Source organism: Pollicipes pollicipes, unplaced genomic scaffold (genome assembly GCF_011947565.3).
Source record: "Pollicipes pollicipes isolate AB1234 unplaced genomic scaffold, Ppol_2.1 Scaffold_2555;HRSCAF=2994_pilon_pilon_pilon, whole genome shotgun sequence".
NCBI lineage: Eukaryota > Metazoa > Arthropoda > Thecostraca > Pollicipedomorpha > Pollicipedidae > Pollicipes > Pollicipes pollicipes.
The window spans coordinates 28483664-28499155 of record NW_023596136.1 but is presented as its reverse complement, the minus strand read 5'-3'; the positions used below and the strand labels follow the sequence as shown (position 1 = coordinate 28499155).

General features: G+C 58.6%; 1 protein-coding gene across 1 annotated transcript; it reads right to left on the bottom strand.

Moving 5' to 3' along the window:
* Positions 1 to 3039: 3039 nt before the first annotated feature.
* Positions 3040 to 12457, bottom strand: LOC119112394 (collagen alpha-1(XI) chain). The gene is made up of 6 exons (XM_037236577.1): positions 12439 to 12457; positions 7857 to 8994; positions 5979 to 6224; positions 5179 to 5431; positions 4408 to 4658; positions 3040 to 4051 (listed from the first exon to the last, which is right to left on the bottom strand). The coding sequence occupies exons 2-6, from the start codon at positions 8985 to 8987 to the stop codon at positions 4013 to 4015; spliced, it is 1920 nt and encodes a 639-aa protein (XP_037092472.1). The 5' UTR covers positions 8988 to 8994; positions 12439 to 12457; the 3' UTR covers positions 3040 to 4012.
* Between the last annotated feature and the right edge of the window lie 3035 nt (positions 12458 to 15492).

The window sequence follows — 15492 nt, the reverse complement described above, 5'->3', positions numbered from 1 at the left end:
CTGAACTGAACCAGTATGGAACTGAAAAGATGGAGTCGAACACAAGTCTGGATGTCTTTCTGGAAGTTTTTTATATTTTTTTCACTCAGTGTTCTTATTTGGCTTGTTTGCATTGAGGAAACAGGGGAGCATTGAGGGGGGTTCAGGGGAACATTTAGTATCTGGAAGGGGGTCAAGATAGCACTGGGGACGGGACGGCTCAGGCTCCCTTTCCATTGCCAACCTAATATTCTGAAAGCACCTAAAATGACGTTCCTGACAGCGATTTTCGTTCCCAGAGAGGTTGCCCTCATAGTGGCGATGGTTCAGGGGGAGGGGCGTGTCATACTATAGATAGAACGCTAAAATCCCCTTTGACCATGGGACCCATTGGTACGGAGATAGCCGAGGGGCTCATTGCCTTCCGTGCTCGATCACGGGAGCTATTTATGATGAAAACCTTTGTACATCTTCAGGTGATATATTCCCTGAGGATAATTCTGATGACGTTCGGGTTCCTGCCATACAAACAGTGGCGCAGGCCGGGAAGGCACAGGGGCATGCGCCCTCCCCCCCCCCCCCCCGCCCGTTCATAAGGGGCCTGGGGGCTTGTCGCGGGTTGTAATAGGGGTGCTGGGCCATCGAACCGGGCCCCCAAATGCCATTCAAACGGCTCTTTGCGCCGATGGCGGGCCCCTGCGCCGATGAGGGCCTCTTTGTCGACCAGACATCACCAGTACCAAACAGACGGCCTGGGCCTGAGTGCCCACTTCCCAATTAGGGGCAATGCTGGGCCCGCAATTTACAATGGTTGGGCCCCTGAGTCGATGAGGGGCCCGGTCGGTCAGGGCCCACAGTGCTTAGCATGGAGTCTCGTGTTGGTAAGGGGTCCCGAATCGGCCAGAGGCCACCAGCACCGAACAGCTGACTCTGTGGCGGTATGAGCCCTGGAGGCCATTTCTCGGGCATGAACAACAAGAAAAGGCTGTGTCATATTTGCCTAGACCGTCCTTCCTTTTGCAGAATCTACTTGTGAAACAGATAACATGCAAACTTTTAACCCCGCGCGTTCTCAACCTAGTAGAAAGAACAACTATGACCCGGGTCACAATTTCCGTAAAATCGACCAGTGCTGACCGCTGCACTGAGCACCAGGCAACGGGCGCAGGGTGCGAGAACGACCGTCGTGAAATAATGTTTTTGAAAGTCTTTCAAAATCAATGCGTACTATCCAGACATTGGACCTTCAGCTATATAATTTTGAAGCCGTCTCCTCTGAATAGCTCAGCAGTTACAGCAACACGAAAAATGGATATTCTAGCTTCATTTTTCCAGTTTCACCACCAGATTGTGGCACCAGTTCGCAGAGCTGTCAATGCTGGCACGTTCCTGTTATAAATATAAGTCAAATATGAAAATCACGCAGATGAAACGCTCGCCACGACTGCCTTCTAACTGAATGAACTAATGTCATAAGGCGTTCAACGGTGCTTTTTCAGATGCTAATTGTTTTAGGCCGCCCGTTGATGGTCGCCTGGTGTCAGCGCCGGGGCCAACGCGTCGGCCAGCGTCGGCAGCGCGGCACTGCGACGCCGCAGGAGACAGCAACGCCCGGCGTCGGTTTTGCTTCGACTTGGGACCGCGCATATTTAAAATGATAGCAATAATTTCTTTACTTGACGCTTCTGACCGAAGGATGAACATTCCCAGAGTAACATGGGTTGGCCTTGTTAATACAAATGTTCGATCACCTTCCGATCCATTGTCAGTCAAAGTTACGGAGTTCTCAATATCTCTGTACATCCAAGAAGAAAATTATGGCAAAGCCTCTGGCTCCGAGTTCTATCGGCTTATCTCCAACTCTTCTAACTCTTCTTTCTCAAAGTCCACTTATCAACTACACATTTAAAAACGTCGGTGGTTTATTTCATGCTGTCATTTAACGCCTGATCTCCGCAGTTTATTGACGAAAAAAACAACAAAGAGAATTCCGTCTTCCGGTGGCTTTTCTGGCTTTTGTGCAAGCTAAAGAAGATAAAAATAAAAATCAAACGTCCAAAATCGCGCCCGTTCGAAATCAAGTCGGTCAATCTGGCAATATTTTTGGTGGGGTGCGGTGCCAATACGTGGCCCTTTATCAACCCTGTGTACACCCTTACCAAGGCTCTGGCTGTACCCCTGCATACAACCCATTGTAAATGGTGATAGCATACATGGGAATGAAAATATTCCTGGCGACGTTCCTGCCGGGTGTTGGGTTCAGGGCGCAAGAAAAAGGTTCTGCTTAGGAAATACCCGTTACCGCAAGCTGCCAATACAAGCCATTCGAAGTACATCATGAAAATAAAGCTGGAAAGTTATGAATAGACATGAACGCACGCGGTTGGTTACATTGAGGGGAAGAAATTCTGCAATGCCTTACCAGGATGAGGAGGGGGTTGAACTCCTATTTTTTTTTTAGGACGGACGGGAACGTGCCCCGCCCCCTCTGGTGGAGTCGCCTGTCTTGCTTCCGTCAACCCGCAATAAAGGGAAAACGAGTTCCGCCCGAATCTAACCCGGTGTTTTCCAAAGTTGGTGACCCCCCCCCCCCCGTTCTCCCCCCGCGCTCCTCCCTATGTAGAAAGATCCTGGAGATGTCCTGAGTGCTTACGTCTGAAGCACCTATCGACCACCATTTCATGATGAAATCCATGTCCCGATTGGTATACGGACACTGTGGGTGACTCACCTGTTCTCGATGCCAGGAATGTGACTTGGACAGGAAGTCCTGGCGTTCGCAACTGGAGCAGTGACCGCCGATAGCTGTCGTGATCTCTTCGACTTCTGACCCTTATGTTAGGACTCGTAAACGCGGGGCTTTGCGCCAATCATGGTATGAGCTCGGCGGCGAGCACGCTCAGCCACCGGCGGTTGGGCAACGCTAACGAACGAGCCTGTTTGCAGTCTGTGTTCCGGAATCTGGACCAGGCACATCTGGCAGAAGTGTGGTGACGTGTCGACAGTCATCTGCCGCCCGGCCTTATCCTGATCCGTCCGTGTTCTGCCGGAAAGGCTATCTTACAGCTGAGTCTTGTATTATAGCATTTGTACATCTGCATATTTACTCACCCTACGCGATAATTACAGGAACAGGTTACAACTTGTCTGCTACTCTTCAACGTCAACAGCAGACATCCAACGCAACACATCTGAACACCGCGACACGAATGAATCAACAGTTGGAGACGCCTGCTTCCGCGGCAGTGCTCGTCCCATGTCCGCGAAACCGGCTGGTACGCGGTGAGACCGGCAACATGGCCTGTGCCAGCCAGCCTGTCGCCCGACATCAGCATTGTAAGCCACAGAGTTCGTCGCCGCGTCCTCAAAACAATACGTACTTTACCCCCGCAAACACGACCTTGCGCAGAATATCATCAATGGGCCAGATTGTCACCTGACGAGCCTAATCTTAACCTATTTCGCCACTGAAAATCCACGTCGGTTTGCGCCATCGCTTTCGAATTATATCCAAACGCTCTTCACACCATTCATCTCGCTGGACGCCCTCCATTCAACAGCAAATGCACAGACATTACGTAAAATATTAATTTGTACTAATTTTCTGCCTTCGTCAGCATTACTCAGTGGCGTTGCACCACTAGATTCAACATGCACAAATAGCAGCACTCGCGTATGCATAAGCCTGATGGGCATCGCGCATACCAACACTAATTAACAATCAACATACCGGACGGCATGTAGTCGCGGACGGACCATAAGCAGCCGCTCTGGAGCTGCCACAGCTCACACTGCACCATGCACGGAGATTTGTGCGGATAAATCAGCGCTATCATTGGCGCGCCGGCGGTGATGCACCTAACTCCTGATGATGATGATTGGGGCTTTAGGGCGCGCCGACTTCTGGGGTCATTTTGCGCCCACTACACGTACTGCAGCCTGATAGCAGGCGGCCGCTGGCAACAGGCTGTCTCGGACCAGGCGCTCGTATTTAGACACGTTGACTCCAACAACGGGGGTGGTGGCTTTCTCATCACGAGTTGGGGACGTCTTCCAGCTTCCTCCACACGACCTGAGAAGCAGAATCTTATGAGCGAGAAGTGAGGGAGTTCCGTCGAACCATTCCATGCCAGGGTCCATCGCTACAGTGCACCGAGTCTGTGGGCCTGCTAGATTCCGTCTAGAAGATAATAATGATTACTCACAGATGAACGGTGTGCGTTATGCATACTTCACAGACATGCTGACTACATATAAACTGCATATCTGGCGCGACTGGGGAGACCATTACGACGGAGAAAGGTCCTTAGCACGTAAGACGGGTGGGCGAACCGTTTCTAAGTCGATTTCCACAGCGATTCTACGCCTACAGCTTCAAGAGGGCATCGCTACCGCTGAATTGTGGGCTGTAGTCGCCGCGGTACTCACATTGCACATTTGACGGAGGAGCGCCTTCTCGGGGTCCTCCATCCGCGGCGTGCCCTCCTCCTGCTCCTGCGGCGGCCGCTCCAGCGAGGCCGACTCCCACTCGAGGTGCTCCTGCACCTCCAGCACGCGCATGGCCTGCACGACGGCGTCGGGCCGGCTGACGGGTCCGCCGTCACCGCCGCCGCCGCCGCCGCCCTCCTCGGCCACCTCCAGGCGACGCTCCAGGCCGCGGATGTACTGCAGGATATGCTCTGCACACACACAGGGATTGGCAGGTTAGCGTGGACGGGACCGCTGGCCGACGACGCAAGTCCGATCAGGTGCCTCGGTGCAGGCCGCGCTGCAGAAACTGGTACGTACACTTCATATCCTCATTTCCGTATTTACTTTCTGGACATTCCACTACCAAGCGCTTCGCGCATGATCGCAGGCGGCGGGGCGCCCTCAAACCCGAAACCCATCATTACCAATCGCGTGCTCGGCGCGTGGCCTAAACAAGTCCCAGACAGCGCCCACACCAACCTTAACATACACTCCATCACCTCTGTCAGACACTCATCCACCTCGCTCCGACACTCAGCTACGTTACCCAGACACTCGACCACCTCTCTCAGACACCCGGCCACCTGACTCAGACCCCTGTCTACCTCACTCAGACCCCCGTCTACCTCACTCAGATATCCGCCACCTCTCTGGCACCCCGTTCCTCCTCTCCGCCAGTCGGCCCTCCCGCCTGCCCCGCCCGCCCCGACTCGGCTGACGCAGCCTCACCGTTGAGCAGGCTGCGCTGTCGCTGGATGCTCTCCTCGAGCAGGCGCTCTCTGCTCTCAGTGCGGCGCGGCCGCTCGTTGTCGGCCGCCGGGGGCGGCGGCAGGTACACGTGCGCCGAGAGGCCCGGCTCGTCGGCGGCCGTGCTGCTGCTGCTACCGTCGCCGTCGTCGCGCGGCTGGTTTAGCGCCGCGCCGCAGTTGCTGCAGAGCGAGCCGTGGCCCTGCCGCTCCTCGTCCAGGTAGAGGCACAGCTCCTGCAGTCAGAGGCGGGGTCTGAGACGGCGTCAGGGGCGGGGTCAGAGGCGAAATCAGAGGTGGGGTCAGAGGCGGGGTCTGAGACGGGTCAGGGGCGGGGTCAGAGGCGGGGTCAGAGGCGGGATCAGGGGCGGAGGAGTAACGGAACCGCTGCTGCAGGGGACGCCATATATCGCCGGATGGATACTTACAGACACAGCTCTTAAATCGACGGAAAAGAGAATACGTCGTCCACTGAGTCGCCCAAGGAAACAAATGACGGGGATCTACAGGCAAGCTTCAAAACCCTTACAAATGAAAGGTAGCGCTGGGATCGAAAAAGCCACGCGTGCCTAACGCTATACATGTCCACAGTGTTCACGCCCTTCCCACTAGCTTAAACCATCAAGCGACGCAGACACATGGCCGGTATTGCCGTTCGTTAGGTCAGAATTACGCACCAAGCAACAACACCACCCAATTTCTACAGCGACCTGCCTACTACAACCGCGGCCATACAGCGAACCGTGGGCGGAGCAGCCCAGCTGCCGCAGGTCGTCGTCTGACCTTGAGCTCCAGGTTGTCCTTGACCAGCTCTTGCTGTTTGGTGTCCAGCTGGCGCAGCTTGCTCTGGTAAGCGGACACTTCCTGGCGCATGACACTGGCAGTGTAGCGACCGAACCGCTGCCACTCGCGCGCCAGCTTTCGCCCTTTCTGGCGGTCGTCGTCGAGGAAGCAGCAGAGATCGCGCAGCTCCTGGCTCTCGTCCTGCAGTCGCCGGTGCACCTGCTGCACCGAGCGCTGCTCCACCGCCTGCTGAGCGCAGCGTGTGTCACAGGGCGAGCAGCACTGCACAGCGCCGCGTGTGAGGCGTCAAAGGGCGAGCCGCGCAGCACAGCGCCGCGTGTGAGGCGTCACAGGGCGAGCAGCACAGCACAGCGCCGCGTGCGGCGTCACAGGGCGAGCGGTACAGCAGTGTCATGCGGGGCGTCACAGGGCGAGCAGCACAGCACAGCGCCGTGTAGGGCGGGCAGCACAGCACGGCGCCGTGTGGGACGTCACAGGGCGAGCAGCACAGCACAGCGCCGCGTGCGGCGTCACAGGGCGAGCAGCACAGCACAGCGCCGTGTAGGGCGGGCAGCACAGCACAGCGCCGTGTGGGACGTCACAGGGCGAGCAGCACAGCACAGCGGCGTGTGGGGGTCACAGGGCGAGCAGAATAGCACAGTGCCGTGTGGGGTGTCACAGGGCCAGCAGCACAGCACGGTGCCGTGTGCGGCGTCACAGGGCCAGCAGCACAGCACAGCGCCGTGTAGGGCGTTACGGCCACAGGGCACACCCGTGTCGGCAGGGTCAGCAGGGGTGGCTCCGGGGAAAGACACGAATGAGTGATCAAAGTAGATTGTAAACATGCTTACCTAGGAGCATTTCAGCTGACGGGATATTTACCTGCTCCACAGTACATTTCAGACATGTCCTGTGGACACCCTTTGGAACCAGGGACCATGGACTCGGTGGGACTTTTGCGTACGCTCTGATACACTGTCCTGCAGCCACCCAACTATCTCCCCCTATATGAATGTACTTTGTCTCAAGCGTCCAGCCCGTCGGCATTCAGGCCATGCACGTGACGTCCAGACCACGCGGTGGTGCAGTCATCATTTAACCCAGGAAGGGGCTAAATTGGGTTACGGGGGCCAGTCAATGGAGCCAGTGTTTGTCGCTACAGAGCCCTGCTTTTGAATTCGGAGGACCTTCCGCAATTCAGGACCCTATACTGATACCTGAAGGTGACATTTCTCTTCTTTTTCTTCCGTTCCAGGATCCATTCCGACGTCTTAACGTGCCCAAAAAGTACCGGGGCCCGACCATCTGCAGGAAAGGGGAGGAGAGGGGGGGGGGGGGGGCATGGCCCCAGAGGTTTTCTTGGTTTCGTCTAAGTGACGAAACCACGTCCACGTGACTGTCCCGTAACTAGGTCACGACTCCGTCGGTCAGATGGTCCTGCTACACGGAGTGGGCCCCATCTCGGGTGTTCCTCGCTGTGCTGTCGAGCACCCTCAGAAACCAAGCGTGTTTTCAGGTGGGCAGCAATCTTTTGCCGCAGGCGGTTGATGCGAAAGTGACCTGGTAAGGATTCCCCAGCAGTTTGCTACTGTGGCCTTGCGACGCACTCAGCTGCATAGGCTACGCGGCATCGCGCGTCTTTTGCGCTGGCAGGAACGGAGGGCCCCGCAGGGGTCGAACCCCGTACCTCTGGCTTCCCAGACGAGCAGATTAACTACTACTACGCTATCGGTACTCCAGAAGTGCTGCTCGGAAAGATTTAACCTCCAAACGACCTTTCCCCGTCGCCCTTTGCGCGCCTTACGTGCATCACTGCCGCGGCGGGCGCTGTCCGCCGCCCGCCGCCCGCCGCCGGCGCCGCTGACGCCGCCCACTGACCTGCGCCTGGATCTGACGGTGCAGCTCGCGCAGCGCATGGCCATGCTCCATCATGAGCCGGGCGATCTCGGCCTCGGCGTGCCGGTACCGGGCCAGCAGGTCGCGCGGCGAGCCACGCAGCAGCTCGTCGTCAGAGAGCCGCGGCCCCAGCTGCGTCGGGTAGCTGGGCGGGCGCGGCTCGGCCGAGCCGGACAGCGCCGGCTCCGGCGCCGCCGGGTACCTGCTCGACGCCGAGGAGGACTTCTGCGGCTCGCCGGCCGGTCGGTCCGACGTCGGAGCCCCCAGCCGCTCGCGGCTGTCCGGCGGGCCCAGCCGCTCGCGGCTGTCCGGCGGGCCCAGCCGCTCGCGGCTGTCAGGCGGGCCAAGCCTCTCCGGGGGGCCAATTCTCTCGGGCGGGCCAAGTCTCTCTGGCGGGCCTATGCGTTCCGGTGGGCCCATGCGTTCCGGTGGGCCCAGCCGCTCCGGTGGGCCTATGCGCTCCGGGGGACCCATGCGCTCCGGCGGGCCCATGCGCTCCGGCGGGCCCATGCGCTCCGGCGGGCCCATGCGCTCCGGCGGGCCCACGCGATCCGGGGGGCCCATTCTCTCGGGCGGGCCCAGCCGGTCGGGCGGGCCGATCCTGGCGGGCGGACCGGGCGGGCCGGGCCGGCCGGGCGGCGGGGGACCCAGCAGCTCGGCCGGCGGCGGGCCCGTCCGCTCGGGAGGACACGTGCGCGGCCGGTCCTCGCGCGGGTCACGCTTCGGCGCCGCCCGCTCCGGCAGCTCGTACGAGCTCGGCTGGTAACGCTTGCTGTCGCCGGGCGTGGCCATCGGGTTGGTCTTGGGGAAGCCGAGCGGGGGCGCGTAGCCGAACACCTGCGGCTGGCTCTGGTACTGCTTGTGCACCGGCCGGTGCCCGTGCGCCGGCTTGTCGGGGCTCGGGTCGCGGCCGGCGTACGCCTTGTGCGGCGGCTGCGGGATCTTGGAGTCGGCGGGCCGCGCGCGCCGCCGCGGGTCCTGCGCCGGGTAGTAGAGCTTGGAGGGCGAGCCGTCGGCCGGCTTGGTCAGCTCGCCGCCCGCCGGCGGCGCCGGCTGCTGGTGGATGGCGGCGCCACTCGGAATGCGCCGGTACACATCGTCCCGGGAGGCCATCGGCGCGCTGCGGCCGACGGAGACATGTCAGGGGTCACGTCTGCTGCAGCGGCGTCAGCTCAACGGACCGAGACAGCAGGTCACAGGGCACGACTGACCGCAGCAGCGTCAGTTCAGCGGACCAACACAGCGGGTCTGAGGTCACGCCTGATCGCAGCAGCGTCAGCACAGCGGGCCGAAACAGTAGGCCAGGTGTCACGTCTGACTGCAGACGTGTCAGCTCAGCGAACTGAGACAGCGGGTCAGAGGTCACGTCTATCTGCAGCGGCGTCAGCTCAGCGGAACAAGACAGCGGGTCAGATGCCACGTCTGAATGCAACAGCGCTGACACGAGGCACGACACTTTGTCGTCGAATCGTAATAAATTGTATATGGGTCCCTAACTGAGATCCAGTAGCGATAAATCGCCCAACATAAACAAAGAACTGTTGTCACCTACAGTTCACGAGTGTAATAGACCTCTTCGTAAACGAGTTGAAATTAATGCATTTTACGCATTGGTACTGCAGGAAACAGTGACGCCTGGGTTTGAATTTGGTCAAACGTGATGGCAAGATCCGCTGAAGTGTTCACAATGACCTGCACTCTATCTAAGGGCACTCTGACGGCGACAGTCTACCCCCCCCCCCCCCCCCCCCCCCACCAAGCCGACTTTGGACACCAACACAGCGGCACGTCGGCGACAGCGGCGCAGTGGCTCGGAGACTGGGGCCGACTGAGCGTTCCGCTCCTCGACCAAACATGAGGACCGACGTTACACCGGCACACACCAGCACACGTCCTACCACACGACAGCCGGCTACCGGCGCAACAGCGCACCACGTGACCTGAGGACCGACAGAGCTGACCTTACACAGGACTTGGGAATCGGTCCACCCGTCCATACCAGGCCAACACCTGGGCATCGACGCCTATGCTGCAACAACAAACAAACCCCCTCGCGACACCTGGCGATGTACACAGCAGGTCTCGCGCCATGGGGCCGACTCCGCTGCTCCCCTCACCAGATCTAGTGACCGACGCTGCGGAATCAGATCCGCTGGTCCGTGGAGAGCACGGGCCTGGCACGTCCGAGGCGCTTCGGGTCGGCCTCTGACCAGATCTACGCCCGGAGGGTGAGGTGAAAGGGTTCGGTGGAAGGCCGAGGGGGCACCGAGTCTCATCGGGCTGCCTCTCGAGCCAAGTGCACATTCACCCCTTCCACCGACCTCCGAACTGATGCAATGGCGGATGATTACACGTGATTGGCTGTCCAAGGATGGCATGCTCGCCGCTACTTATTGTATTGCAAACAACATACAAACTTTTGCACCTTGCTTGCACAACGCCTGCTGCGATCACATACTGATTGCAAATGCCATGCCCAAGATGTCTGGCCATGCTCGCTTTTTACACAAGTAGCCCTCGTTACACGCCAAGAACAATGCTCGGTACTCAGTTTATCGCAACGCTGCAAGTGGTTCTCATTGTCATGCTATATTTTTGTTGAATTTCTCCTATTCGCAACCCACAAGAAACTGAAAGTCTTCGCTGCACGCGGCGCTGCGGTTGGTTGGCAGGCCTCCGACCGTGTCTACGAATGCAGCGCACCCCAACGAATTCCTCCCCGGCTGTCACGCCCCGTGTTGCCTGCGGGCTGCGAATTCGTGATTCATCGCGCCACACCCGTGACCTCCCCTCGCTCAGGCGAAAGACCTTTTGCACAGATCGGGTCGCCCTGGGGTAATCAGGGCCCCTGTGTCAGTCATGAACCAACTATACCGAACAGTGGGCCCTGTCGGCCTGGGGGGCCTTATTTCCAACGCCGGGACAAGAGCGGAGCCCGCTAATGTCAGTCACAAGACCTCTCACATTCGTCGAAGCCAATGAAACATTGATGTGTCCATGTGTCGGTCAGGGGGTCAACGGTGCCAGACGGGGGATCCCGTATTCGCCAGGGACTTCAAATCGGTCCGCGGCCCATTTTCTGAACTTTGGTCGGGGCCCTCTGGCAATTCAAGGAGCTATGATGAATGACGGTGAAAAGGCACACATTGAGATAATGAATGGGCGCTGTGCCAGTCCAACGGGCAAAGAAACGAACTGAGGGCCCAATGCCCGTCCCGGCCAGGGAGCCGATAAGGCGAGCTGGGATACCTATGCTCATTTTAGGACACTCTGGCCCTGTGAGGGCTACTGCGTCGATCCGGGGCCAACTACTGCCGCGGCCGCAGGGCTCCCATGTCAGAGGTGACCGATATATAAAAATACACCCCCCTGACGGCCTCCGGCTCGATCAGGAACCTACCGTCTCTGTGTTACCAGAATGGTAGCCGGAGAGTAGGAAGGAAAGGCCCTTTCAGCCCCTGACTACGAAAGGTGACCAGTCTCCTAGTTCTCTACCCACGGGACCCTTGCCCGGGAAAGGTAAGAGGGCCCTTCGTCTTCAGTCTACGGGGCGCCTCAATTCAAGCGCCCGTAAGCATGACTGGATAACAGAGATTGGAGCCCTTAGAATAAAATGGGTCAAAATTCGATGATTTTGTATGGGGTTATTTTCGTCGGGTATCTATCCTTCATTACCTCCGTGCCTCTCCCCATGCTAGTACCACCTGAGTCCCCGACTCCATGACGTCCGTGACTCATCGTACTCCAGCGGTTCTGTCCCGTCTGCGAGCACCGTTGGCTTAGTAGTTCTAACCCGGACATGACTCTCTCCCCCCCCCCCTTCCGTACTCCCACAACCGTGCTCGCCCGCCCCGTGTCCAACAGGTCACACAGCGCGCGCGGCCCGCAGATGGCCGCCGTGTCTGGGCGCTGATCGGCGGCGCCTCCCGCGGCCGGACGTCAGGTTCGCCAGGATCGCGAGCCTCCGACCGAAGTGGGTCAGCCAGGCCGCGGCGTCCGGTCACCAGATCCCGGCGAGAAGCAGGCCGACCCCGACCGGCCCGGCCGCGCCGGCGCCGGCCCGACCCGGCCCGCCGTCTCCCAGGCGTCACTGTTCACACTCCCACCGCTCACAGGCGGCGCTGCTCACACTCCCGCCGCTCACAGAGAGCGCTGCTCACGCTCCCGCTGCTCACATTCTCACCAATCACAAACAGCGCTGCTCACACTCCCGCTGCTCAGACAGCGCTGTTCACTCTCATCGCTCACAGACCACGCTGCTCACGCTCTCGCCGATCACAGACAGCGCTGCTCATACTCCCACCGCTCACGGACAGCGCTGCTCACGCTCCCGCCGCTCACATTCTCACCGATCACAGACAGCGCTGCTCACACTCCCGCCGCTCAGACAGCGCTGCTCACACTCCCATTGCTCACAGACCACGCTACTCACGCTCTCGCCGCTCACAGACAGCGCTGCACACACTCCTACCACTCACAGACAGCACTGTTCACATTCCCATTGCTCACAGATAGCGCTGCTCTCACTCCCACCGCTCACAGACCCCGCTGCTTAAAATCTCACCGCTCACAGACCGCATTGCTCACGCTCTCACCGCTCAAAGGCGAGAGCAGTACCAGTGCACACGGCGGCGCCTTCTCTCTCACGGGAGGGCAGGTCCTGCCCGGGGCGCCGACAAAACTGCCCCAGGCGTTGCAGACTCTCTCCGTTCCGGTCCGTCTCTCCGGACTCGCCCGTCCGAGCTCAACTCGACGGGAGGCCCGTCAGATCAGGCTGCTAATTACCTCACTAGAAATACCCGACAAATGGCGTGTTTGCCAGTCCAAGAATGCCAGCAAAACAGGCACTTTCCCCTTATCGCTCTCTAATCCACAATGTCTGCCATACTTTCGTCTGCACACCCCCACCAGCGGGGCCGGATGCTGCTCCAATAGATGGACACTCAACTGCACCCAGACAACTGGTGTGCCATTCACGATCGCGCAAGTCACGAAGTCGAACGGCAATATGGTGGAAAAACAAGCAACGATGGGCACAGCACGCTAAGACCTGCACATCTGCACAACACATTAAAGACTGACTCAAGCTATCCACGCAAGCCGATGCCACGCTGTGGTTAACAATGTGCCAGCCACTATAACGCCCCCTGTCAGAGCTCCACAACGCCTCAGTCCACATAGCTCACAAAGGACAACCCGCTCCAGAAACTTCACCAGCGCCCCTGCTGGCGCGCGGAACAACGTCCGCCGCTCACCTGTGGCTCTGCTCCGTTCAAAACCCGCTGAGGCGCTCGCCAACGGCCGGCGTGGCGCTTCGGACCCCGCGTCTCGCCCACCAAAACACCGATGCCGTGCAACACGCCGTCAGCACAGCAGCCGTGACCTTCCGCCGCCGGGCTGGGCCTGCTGCGACGCCGGGCGCGCGCGTCCGCTCGCTGGAGCCGACATGGCGGCGCGCGCGGCGCTCTCTCGCGGCGACGGCGCGGCGCCGCGGGGCATAGACTGGAATGCAGCGGGCAAGAACGGCCGCCGCCGCGTAACGGGACGACCGGCGGCCAGCGTGGCGCCGGACGGGACGGAAACGAACTCCACGAAGGGATGACGATCAGGGACGGCCGTGATGGCACGAGGAACGGTCGTACACAGTCAGGGAGGGATACTGGGAACAGCGAGGTCGCGGTGATTGGTCACGAACAGTCTGGAAATATCTAGGGACGACGGCCACGTAGGTCAGGGAAGGGCCAGGGATAATGGTCCTGTGCATTCGGGGATGGATGACCGTCAGGTGGGATGAGGGAGGATTGATGGTCAGGCACAACCGGAGGAGGATGCCCATCGGGCACAGCCGGGAGCGGTGGCGGTCAGGAAAATAGGAGAATTCAGTATGGGGTGAAAATCGTGCACAGCGTGGAAAGACTGTCGAGTCGGGGAGGAATGCCGTTTGGGTCCAGTCGGGAGGGGTGACCGTCAGGTCAGGGAATCACAGTCGGGTCAGTCGGGAGGTGACAGTCAGCTGCAGAGGGAACCACAGTCGGTTACCGTCGAGAGGGGGACAGTCATTTGCAGAGCGAGTTACAGTAAGTTACAGTCGGGGGGGGGGGGGAGGGGGAGGGAGTGCCAGTCGTATACGATCTTGGTGGCATAAGGGTTCGTTGCAGGCGGGTGTGATCGCTCATTTACGGTCGGGAACAGTTATAGGCGTAGAAACGTTTCGAAACGTTTGAGTGGTGGCAGGGTCAGGACATACTTGAGGAGCTTTTACTGGAAAATGATCCCGGCAACCAAGGAGCGGGAGATGTGGAGATTAAGAAGTTTGTTCCCTCTTAATTCACTTAAAACATTTGGGAAATAAATAAATGGCATGATCAGTATGCCAGCTATACACCTACAATTGTTGCCTGCTAGTGCGCAATCTTGCATTTTCGACTCGTCCACGGCACTTACAAAATAAGACCAGCTAGTTTCCTACAATTTTTCGTCCGTTTCCACATCAGTTCTCCTGGAGAGGCGAAATTCCACGAGCTGGTATGCGTTTTCGGTCATTGGGAAGACATCTGCCCCCACAATTCATATGTCCGGCATTTTCACAGGCTGATCCAAATATCAGATGTGAACCAATGGCCCAAAGCGGGTCCAGAGTTTTTGTGCGCCTGGATTTCGCAGACCGCTTTTCGAGATGTACGATTTTGTCGCAGCATTTTAGGCACCACCAATTGCAAGGCTCACACGCTACCTGCCGAAAACTATGTGAAAGCCATAAAACAGGGGCTTCACCTGTAACAATATTGTCGCAGACTGAAGGAACCCCTTTCGAATAGTACTTGTCTGAGCTCTGCTCCCGCTCGCCGTCGGCGGCCACTGCCCTGGACCGGCTGTCCACCGCATAACTGGCTGCAAACTGATCGGGTGACTGCTCTGCTGCTTTTTTATGAATCACTACTACTACTCATTGGTGAGTAAAGCAGACACCTGCTACATCACTTATTTTCGAATTATCTCCCCTGGCACCAAAACGGCAGAAAGCAAGCTTTCCATAAACTGCCTGCATTCAGTAGCGCAGGCATGGGGGGGGGACAAGGAGCACGAGCACGTCCTCCCCCCCCCCTCCTTAGGTTCTGGGGACCCTCGGAACCTACGATTAAGGGTACGAAGAGCCAGCCAGAGGTCTCATTTAGGGGCCCCGGCCCGCAGGGCCTGGCACTCAAGTGCCAGTCAGAGGGCCCGGCGCGGTGATCAGGGGCCTACTGAGTCGATAAGGGTCAATATTTCGATCAGACACCACTAGTAACGCGCAGTCGGCTCCATGGCGGCAAGGGCCTCGGGCCCATTTCCCGAACAGGGCAAAGCCGGAGCCAGCGAGGTACATTGCCAGGGGCTCCACGGCGCCTAACAGGGGCCCTGTGTTGTGAAGGGGTCCCGAGTCGGCCAGAGGTAGTGTTTGAGGCGGCCCGAAAAGCATTGGGGGCCCGCCGGGTGTAGTGTTTTGGTGTTGTACTCAAGGGGCCCTGTACCGAAAAGAAATAAAGGGCATCATTAGTGTTAAATGGAGTGGGTCGGGATGGCTTCATAACGCATCAGCTCATCCCATGTTTTCCTGAGAAAGTTCATCACTTTTGCA